This window comes from Castanea sativa, chromosome 5 (genome assembly GCF_040712315.1).
Source record: "Castanea sativa cultivar Marrone di Chiusa Pesio chromosome 5, ASM4071231v1".
Taxonomy (NCBI): domain Eukaryota; kingdom Viridiplantae; phylum Streptophyta; class Magnoliopsida; order Fagales; family Fagaceae; genus Castanea; species Castanea sativa.
This window is the reverse complement of record NC_134017.1, coordinates 56,050,807-56,061,689: the sequence shown is the minus strand read 5'-3', so window position 1 is coordinate 56,061,689 and position 10,883 is coordinate 56,050,807. Positions and strand designations below refer to the sequence as shown.

The following is a 10,883-nucleotide window of genomic DNA, read 5'->3' as shown; positions in this document are numbered from 1 at the left end:
CTAAATACTAGTCCGAAAAATCCACAATTGGATATTTAGTATAAGAAAATATCATATATTAGGTAGCTCTCTAAAAAAAAAGGGAGAAAAGTCTCTGTCGCTATATGTACATACTATAAATAATAGCCTCATTGTAACTTTTTATTAACTTCTATTAACGATGTCACATAATTTTTTTTTAACTTACATTTTTCCACAACATTATTTGGATATATATATATATATATATATATATATATGAGTTTAAATTACACTTGGTGTTACAAATAGCATAACTCATTGTTTTTATATTGATAAAATAACCCCAATGCTAAACAAAATTTTCATTAAATGAGGCATTATATTTCTAAACAAATTATAATTAAATTAGATAAGTTCCTCTTATAATTATAATTAAATCTAACTCTTTATTTATTTATTTATTATTTACTAATTATTTCTTTTTGAGAATCTAATATTTACTAATTAAATATGCATTGTTTCCTTCTATTAAAAAAAATCATGAATTGGGTAAATTGGAGTGCAGGACAATTCAATGATATCATTTTAAGTTGAAAGTAAAAGATTAAACAGGACTATAATAAATAAGAATAAATCCACACAACTGGTGCAAATGAACGTAATATATTACAAAACACCCAATGCCATGATTCCCAATGCTTAACATATAAACAATCATGCTAAGTTCCATAAAGTTTTGCTAGCCAGATTATACACACCAACATAAATCCTGTGGAAATGCGAGAATGTACATCAAACAAATGACGTTGATCTTGAAACTTGTGATAAGGCATCTTCAAACTGATCATCTTCAATCTTGTCAGTACTCAAGCTTGGTAGGATGTAAGATCTGAAAACTTGTTCCATATTAGGATTTTCCTTTAAATCGCGGCAAGCAACTTCCAGAGCTGTGTCGCGGAAAAATCGGTAGAATTTCTTGCTGCAGACATAGCCAAATATGAGGGACAGTATGATGGCTAGAAGTAGGATTGGTGCATAGTAGAATTTCTTCGCCCCAAAGTAACCCAACATGGTAAGTTGGTATATTATCAGAGCGGCTAGGATGCGTGTATGCATGTGTGGCCACATCCTTCCATAGCTTTCATAAGCTGGAACATAAACTTTCAGTGCCTGTCACATAAAACATAAGAAAGAAAAATAAATTAACATGAAAAAAAAAAAAAGAGGGGGGCAAATATTTGAGCATGCTAGAGCTCTGGTAAAACAAAAAATCAGAAATTCAATAAAAATAAATGAACTTTACCTGATTTCTAAGAATTAACCAACCCAAACCAAAGTAAACCACACCAAATGGGATAATAATAGGAGCTATAACAGAGTAACAGAGGACAATTGTGACGATCAACATGTCACCAGGAAACCTAGTTCCATACTTAAGATCTCCTGGAAACCAAGCTTCCTTCACCTCTGCCTCAGTCTTACAAAGATACTTCTTCTTTAAATGGAATATGATTAGAGGAACTAATCGGGACAGTTCAAGACCATAGCCAACAAAGAACCTGGGAAACAAAGTATTAATAAATTAAATGAAAAGTGACTGCATAAAAACAGATAGCAAGCAAAAATAAAAGACCAAATAATATATTAAAGAAAAAAAATACAAGAAGACAAGCTATCTCATCAAAATCCTGATCAGGAAAAATGGGATAAGCCAGATTTTGATACAAAGGGTGTTTGGCACCAAGAGAAATGATATAGTTCCATTTATTTCCCATATCATTTGAGCGTGCACATCCACCCTATAGATTTGCTTCACGAAAAATGTCATCACTCCAGATCATGATCAAAAGAACAGCATTCTCATCAACAGGAACCATTTTTTTGGGGGGGGGGGGGGGGGATTTTACTGAATAGAAAAGAAACCACAAATATGTAAAAATGCAAAATCATAATCTTACCTCAAAGCCACAAAGGTCAGGAAGAACGTGGCATTGGGTGGCAGGCCAGCCGCTAGCAAGTCAGGTATAGTTTTAGGTTTATTCTGAATGGACTTGAACGTACTGAACAATGTTCCACCCACTGTCACTCCAATGAAAACATTTAACACTATGAAATAAAAATATTTTCCTGAAGCAGCTCTTACTACATGACTCTCAGAGGGTATTCCCTCAGCCTTGGAGAGAAAATGAAGAAGCTTGGGCAGCAAAGCCAAAAAAATAATGAGTGCAAGCTGAGGGAGGTAAGCTTCCAAAACTGTCTTGAGCGCATCCAAATCCACAATTGGCTTTAAAAATGGTAGATATTTCTTCAAATTTTCCAGTGTTGTGAGAGCAGAAATAAATCCAATTGGAATCATGAAGAACAATATCGTCAAGGCCACAACAACGTAGATGACATATTGTCGTACCTGCCTCTGAAAAAATCTGATTTTAAGATTAGTCCATATCATTTGACGAAATTCAGGAGCATCTGTAACCGTCCATTTGTCAACCATTTGAGCATGTAGACTCTGAGCTGCAGAAGCTGCAGCCACCCTGCTTGAGAAGAAGACCAGAGCAGCATCTAGCTGCTTCTCTCTGAGAGTGTCTTTTTGTTCCGATTCCAGTTTTGGGGTTACTTCATTAATCTTCTCATTATAGTACTCTATGCTATCAACTTTTTTACCAATCAGACCAAGGAAGCCAATTCTATTAGTGGGCCTTGCTCCTTCTGGTTTGCCAGTTTTTTTTGACAGCGCATATACTGCTTCAGCACGGGCAAGCTTCTTCTTGTACCCTTGTAAGTCTTCCCAAAGTTTGTTCACCTAACAGAATCAATTAATGTTATAAATGCATATATTAACACCAAAAATGTAAAAACACACCATAAACCATTCAAGCCAAATGAGATAATCATCCGACCTATGGTATTTTTTCTAATTCATCTTGAATGCTCACACAATTCAGTTTCAAATGAGATATTGTCTTAAATTTGAACCTTCAAATATGATATATCCATGTATTATATTAATAATTTAGTATCATTAAAAGCTGAGAAATTATGATAAAGTAAATTTCTATGAGAACTGTGCAATATTTAACGGTCAAATTAATGCACAAAAAAAAAGTATACAGAGCAACTCAATGCCTCACCACTTTGTTGTCTGTGACCACCATTGATCTGTAGAACGACTCGGGATAGATCCTTTTAAAGTATGAATCAACCTGTTCTTTTCTTGTTTGACCTTCGGGGACTGGAGGTATGTCTCTAACAAGAATGGCAAATTGTTCTGCTCTCACTTCAGGAGACATAAGAGCATCAGCTCTCAGTCCAGAGACATGCTTATAAGCCTTCCATAGCAGGAAATATGTGACAAATGAAACCCAATAAGTGGCTAACATGAATGCCCACAACCGAGAACTCTGCGTCTGTATTTACAAAGAAACACGAAAAACTGCATTCAGAAGACATGAACAGGCATAGATAGCTAACTAAACAAACAAAATAGAAAGCCATTAATAGCTTGGATTCATCAAGAAACGATATATTAGTTGAATAGCATGACACAGAGATCATATATTCAGCATCACCAGCTCTGCAAATTGTGCCCCTGAACATATTCATCTGATATGTATGAGATATTATTTGGTGGTTAAGATAATTTACCATGTGCACTTTGACAAGTCTAATAAATCTAAGCCATCCTGATCACTTACTAACCTAATGTACTGAGAGAATAAAAGAAATAGAATTATCGATCCAGATTATGAAAGGTAGTGTGGAATACCTTAACATTTCCCATGGATAACTTGTCAAGGTCGCTAAAAGTCCCATTGCTTGTGGTTGAGGCAGTCTTTACACCATCGTCAGTGGCAGCAACTGGTAGAAGAACTGGCAGCAGCACTAAGCCAGATAAAACCAAGATTCCCAACACTGCAGATTAATTGAAAAAAAGAGAATATAAGAATTTTTTTGTGTTTCTCCAGATTAATAGGTTAAGAGATTTCTTATATAGGCCTTTTACACAGAATTAAGTCAATTAACTAGCTCTTGGGAACATTAAAAAAGAAAAGGTTGTACCCAGTGCACAAGGCTCCCACTTTTGTGGGGGTTGAGAGAGGTCATGATAAGTATCCTTATCCACAATTTTTTTTTTTTTTTTTTTTTTTTTGGGTGAGGGACTGATTTCCGAACTTAAACCCACAACTTGCCATCGTACCAAGATGAACTAGCACATCCTTAAAATTACACAAATTAAAAGTCTAAACACATCATTTCAACTCTTCAAGCAAGTTCCAATAGGTAATCTTGCCAAATTACTATAATTTCTCTTGATTCAGCCTTCACTCTTCCATCATAGTATTTTCCCTTACAACACACTTGCATCAGTCTATCTCTAATTAATGTATTACAGTCCGCAAAGCCTAACTTCTCTTCTAAGGACTTAATCAATGAGGATGCAAACCTTATCAGAAAGGTGCTGAGGAGGCACAGCATTACTCATGGAAAAACCAGAAACGAATATAGTGACACATAAATTGTCTAGACATGTCCACATGGGTGATTACTGTGCGATTTGAATGGATGAGGCTCTGCACATAGTGCCTCTCAAAAAAGAAAGATTCTATTAACCACTAATGAAATTCTTTTATCGCTTTCTCATTTGAAAAGACAATAATATAACCAAACACTATATGTTGTAACCAATATAAAAGATTCTTGTTTCTGTGAAGTTTGGGAAAGGTGGTTGATAGGCAGCTTTACCCCTAATTTTAGAGAGACTGATTCTCGAAACCAAATCCACTACACATAGCTTGGGCAGAGGGTACTTGCAATCACACCAAGTCCGCTCTCTAATATAACCACAAACTGAAGGTTTTAAAATTACTTACAAAAAGTTGCATTGTACAATCTTTTCTGTCATTCCAATTCCTCAAATAGCAATACAGATCCACAATATTGGTGTGAAACTTGCCAATAATTTCTTTTTCTTTTTCTTTTTCCTTTTTTGATCAGTAAAACTTGCAAATAATTTCAACAGTCAAGCAACAATATTGTGGGCAATTATCAAAAGGTAATATCTTGTAATCCAATTTAAACATTAAATGTCTTTCCACATATGAGCACATTCTGACTTCTCCATAAGTATCAATTGCAACAACATCCTTTCTCAAAAAAAGGTATTACAAAAATAATAAATAATAAAAGTCACTTCCCACAAATAGCAATACAGATCCCCCAATATTTGTGTGAAGCTTGCAACTGATTTCTTTTTTCTTTTTTGATAAGTAAAACTTGCAAATAATTTCAACAGTCAAACAACAATATTGTGGGGAATTATCGAAGGGCTATATCTTGTAATCAAATTTAGAACATTAAATGTCTTTCCACATATGAGCACCCTCTTGACTTCTCCATAAATATCAATTGCAACAACATCCTTACTTAAAATTAGGAAAAAAAAAAATCATTTCCCACAAGTATGACAACATCTAAAAGCCACCCACTTTTTTCAAAAAGGAGGAAAAAAAAAATTTCATTAAAAAAAAAAAATTTTGTTTCCAAAGAATGACATCCCAGAACTAGAATTACATCAACCCAATACAATTATAGTTTTCAAAATTTTTTTTTTTTTTTAAATCCATGAAAAAGCACAACAACAAGATTAGAACTTTACCAAAACTACAAGCAGAAAGTGACAGAGAAATTGAGAGAGAGAGGGAGACAGAGACAAACCAGTGCTCAAGTACACAAAGTAGACAGCAGTGTCATATCCTGAGGCGGAGATAACGTCCTGTTCCGTTGAGGACATAGCCTCATGGATCCACGCAAACGGGTTCCGGGTCCTGGGCCCGCCTTCATGCTGATCCAAACCCTTCAAGATCCGATTCGGGTAGTAAATCACGCTGTTCCCAGGCTTACTCGACAACCATGCGAACAACAACATCAAAACCACGAATATCAAAAAGGATGTCCCTAAGGACGTCAAAAACGAACTAAAATCCATCTGGGTCTCTCTCTAACAAGCTCTTTTTTTTCTCTCAGTTTATGCCAGAACTCTCTCTCTCTCAAAGGCGTGAGTGACTGAATGAGCGAGTGAAACTGTGAATAGAAGGTATATTTAGGAGTGGAGAATAAGCATATAGGAATGGGAATGGAAATGGAAAGAACGGGTTAATGGGGTCATTGAAAGAGAGAATGCAAAAAGTAACCGTTAGGAGATGAAGAAGGAAATAATGTGATTGTGAATGAAGATTGGTTGGTAGTTACGTTTTTGATAAAAATGCAAATTATGCAATTTTTTTTTTTTGGTTGTTTGAAAGAGAAAAGGTGTGTAATAAATATCTGGAGGAGTGATTAGCTGGTTGTGGGGTAAAGCTTTTGCTTTGCTCTTTCAATGTTTCATTTCAAAGTTTTTGTCTTTCCGTTTTCATTCTTTTAAAGCTCACCCACACACGCATTGGACACAGAGAGAGAGAGTACTGTCGAAATGGATATGGATCGAGATTGATAATGCAGGGGGGGACAGAGAGTTGAGAGAGGTGACAAGTTTTCCTTATAATTAAAAAAAAAAAAAAAAAAAGGTGACTTTAAAAGGACAAAACTGGGATGGCATTTTTTGATAATCAATTGGGATGGCCTTTTATAACAATTGACGATAGGTCTATTTTTATGGGCCAAATGTGAGCAATGGGCATGTGAGCTCTGAGATATGGTGGGGTAATTCTGATTCTCACACACATAAAAAATAACAATTATTATAAATAAAATAAAATAAAATAAAGTGACTTTCTGATACATGAAGCAACTGTTGCTGTTGGTATTGGTTCTGCTCAGGTGAGGTAGTGAAAGAAAAACAAAGGATGTTGGTTTATATGTTGATAAGGTCAAATGGGGTTCTTAATCTTTGCTTGTGTAGTCTTGTGCTTAAATCTTTCCTTTCAAGCAAAAATAAATAAAAATAAAATGAATTGAGTTAAGTTGTTGTAGGTGGCTGCATTATTTACCACTTAGCCAAAAAATTAAATAAATTGATTCATTTTGCTTGACCCCAATAAAAGGAAGAAGAAGGAACAACAAAAAATATATATCAACTAGGTCATGCAAGCTGGTCATGGGATGCAGCCTATGGTTGATCTGGCTTATGAGTGTAATCATTCTACGAGTGTAATCATTCTTTATTATGCGCTTTCTAATTATGTCACATATTATAATAACAAAGATTGATCTGTGTTATAATAATTGGTTGCCAACCAACTTTCTAGGATCTTTGTTCCTTTTTTGAGAAGAAGAAATGCACAACAATAGTGCTGGTGTATATTTTTGCACATGTATTGTAGTAAAATAGATGCATAAGCTAATACGAGTGATTGGGGTTAGTTGGCAAAATTTGGAGCTTATGCTATTTTACATCTACTTATATGAATACTCTAACGATGTGGGAGGTTAGGCCTACAATCCAAAAATAATAGAAACAGTCTAAGGACAATGGCTAGTGAATCACTACTAGTGATCAAAAAATTTACCAAGGACCATAATTGAGCATAATGGCCAAATAGCCTAGTATAGAAAAAAATTAACTTATGACGAAGAATCATGAGATATCTTCCTATCAGAAATTCATTTATTTTGCTGAAACTGAAAATTTTTTGCTAAAAGTACTGTAGATAAAAATAAAAATTAGCTAAAATAGTACAGTAGAACCCATGAATAGTACCAAAAACAAGCTGAATAGTTAAATAAGCTGGCTTTTTAATTTGGAGTCAAACGCATACTCAGGGTTTATTTGGGATCGGCTTATTTTGCTGAAACTGAAAACTTTTTGCTGAAAGTACTGTAAATAAAAGTAAAAGTTAACTGAAATAGTACAATGGAACCCATAAATAGTATCAAAAAGTGCAATGAGACCCATAAATAGTATAAAAAAAACAAAATAGTAAAATAAGCTGACTTTTTAATTTGTAGCCAAACGCACGATCAGTGTGATCATCCTCTAAAGAAGTTTCCAATGCTATTGGATTTGTCTCATGGCATACAAATTAGGGTTGCTACTTTGAGACACATCTCCTAACAGGCGGGCATACAACCTAGTTTGAGGGTGATTTTCCTTTGAAAACATCTCATTTCATTTATTAAGATAAGCAAGAGCTCTAGCTTGTTACTATTTAGTTTGTTTTGATACTATTCATGAGTCTCATTGCATTTTTTGATACTATTTATGGATTCTATTGTACTATTTCAGCTATTTTTTAACTTTATATACTTTTAAAAAAAAAATTTCAATTTCAACAAAATAAACAAATTTCAAACAGATATCTAGAACTATTAGTTTGTTATATTATTATATCTTACTCTCTTCCCTAGCTTACTGACTTAACCATGAAAGCTTCTCTGACCAACAGGGTTGAACTGAGGCTTCTCTTTTTCAATAAGATAAGATCCACTACCGTTCAATCACCATCGAAGTCATTGTTACAGTCCCATCTCTTTTCCAAATTTAATCCACCTACAAAAGCGTTTGGCACAAGACAAACATTCAATATTTTTATAGGATGAGTTAAAAATGAGTTACATTGTATATAGGAATAGGATACTTGTTTAGATCTTGTTTAGATCTTCGTGATGGGTGAAACATTCATGTACTCCCATTAAAATATACCTTAATCAAAAGATACTACCATATCTGTTTTAGAATAGTTAATACTAATGGAATATTCATGACCACAACAACTTATTAGCACACAAGAAAATATACCGTATTTCGGATGTATGTCCTCGTGTGAGTGGAAGGATGCATACATTCGAAACACCTAATATCACCTCTTAGCACACAGGATTTAAGGGTTTTTTTTTTTTTTTCTTTTAGGGGGTTCTTTTTTTATTCTTACAATTTTCCACCACAGATTTTTTTAAAGAAAAAAATAGAGAAATGATAGGGATTTTATTAATTGATTTGCATTATATATAAAGAAACAATAATGATAAGAAAATCAAGCACTTCTTCTATTTACAATTTTACATATATAGTTTCGATCCACCCAAATCCAAATGTCACTATTGGTGAAGTATAGCCACCAAGATCTTGATTCCTACTGTTTCAATCATATGGAGCTTTAAACCATCAAATACCGCCCGGAGGGATTGAGAATAATGACATACATTTCATTCAAGGGGAGCAGGATAATGTGGCTTTCCTCATAAAATTCAACTTTCATAAACATAAATAACTTTTAAATGCCAATAAAAAAACAACTGTTTAGGATAACCTTATTTTCCTACTTAATTGAATTATAGATAGGTTTTTAAAAAAAAATATTTGAGTCTCAATTTTTTTTAGATACAATTTTTTTTTTTACCCCACTTATTTTTTAAGTAAATTAAGTCAATAAAAATATATAAGTTCATTCAAACACACATAACTGCTGTCTAGTGTCTACCATTTTGCTTGCTTGCTAAAGTAAATATGGAATGAATCAATTGATAGAAAATCCAATCCTCCATATAGATTATATAATTAGTTTTCTCACACCAAAAAAAAAAAAAACAAACAAACTATGATGAAAGAAAAAATAATGAAACAACTCATTACAATTTCATTTATAATGAAAACAAAAACAATTAAGTCCTTATACAAATGCTGTATAAAATGAAGGTGTTGGGAAATTTAGACACTGGTTGATAGAATTAACAAGTTTTAAACCCAAGTTGTTAATTAGATTTATTATACATAAAACTTGTTAAACTGAACAAATATCAATATCATGTCAAAACTAAGTGCAACGGAAAAATAAATAAGACAAGATATGATGAACCAGGAAAACCAATGAAACCAACTAGTTTCACAGTAAAAAACCTGGAGGGAAACCTTCCCGAAAAGCAATCATCTATAGTAAAGAGAAGTTTTAAATCTAGTACAAAACTTTTGTCCTTAGACTCTACAATCCGCGTAGATGAACTCACAGTAGAAACATTTTACCGCTTCAGAACCTCTGAACTCTTCAATATATAAACGCCACCCTTTGATGCACGGATCCCAGTACGTGACTAACTCCTTTGCACGAATTCCAATACGTGACTCACTCACCAACTTGAGAAAGAAGAATGTTGAATACAAAGTTCTTCACTTCATCAACAATGAAGATCAAGAAGCACTTGGTTACAAAACCCTAAGGCACAAAGACGCAGTAGCTTCTTTTTGAGAGAATAAGACTTCGGTCACCTTTTGCATATGTTCTCCTTGTATTTTCTTATGTGACAGCCTCTAAAATAAGTCTTATATATGTCTAGGGTTGTGAGAAAAAAAATCCTACACAAATACAAAAGCCTGGCCCAAAAATCAGATTTGAAAATTTTGATTTCTGTAACCTCGATAGATACCTTGATAGATAGCAGGTGTCGAGCCTCATTAAATCTCGATAGATAGCTATCAGTCAAAAAGCTATTGAGCAGGTGTCTAATAGGTGTCCAGCTTTAGTAAACACATTTTCTTCACTTGTTTCTTGGTCCAATCTTCATGACTTTAATACTGAACTTGAACAACATATTCTTTGAAGTATTTAAGACATCCTAAATCTATCCAAATACAAATAAAGTGCATTTTGTCAAAGAATTTGCCAACTACATAAAATATGCCCTTAACAAAAAAAAATCTTGAAATTGAAAATCAAAACTTAGGTCAAATTCTATGTACTGGGTGTGTGTGTGTGTGTATATATATATATATGTGTGTGTGTGTGTGTGTGCACGCACGCGGTTGCAAATAATACATGAAATGAGTAATGAATATTTCAAAAAGAGGGCAAAAAAGTGCAGGGTTCCAAAATAAAATAAACTACAAGTCTACAATGATGAAAAAGGGCCGAAGTGAAACGTGTTAAAAAAGAAAATGGCAACATTTTTTTAATGATAATTTTTTTTAAGAATACTAAGTATTTTTAACACAC

The 10,883-nt window shown here is 33.6% G+C and overlaps 1 protein-coding gene across 1 annotated transcript; it reads right to left on the bottom strand.

Annotated features, from left to right (window-relative positions):
* Window positions 1-544: 544 nt before the first annotated feature.
* Window positions 545-6,452, bottom strand: LOC142636246 (CSC1-like protein ERD4). Its single transcript, XM_075810398.1, has 6 exons — window positions 5,677-6,452; window positions 3,728-3,873; window positions 3,093-3,368; window positions 1,920-2,764; window positions 1,265-1,520; window positions 545-1,131 (listed from the first exon to the last, which is right to left on the bottom strand). The coding sequence occupies exons 1-6, from the start codon at window positions 5,945-5,947 to the stop codon at window positions 754-756; spliced, it is 2,172 nt and encodes a 723-aa protein (XP_075666513.1). The 5' UTR covers window positions 5,948-6,452; the 3' UTR covers window positions 545-753.
* Window positions 6,453-10,883: the final 4,431 nt, after the last annotated feature.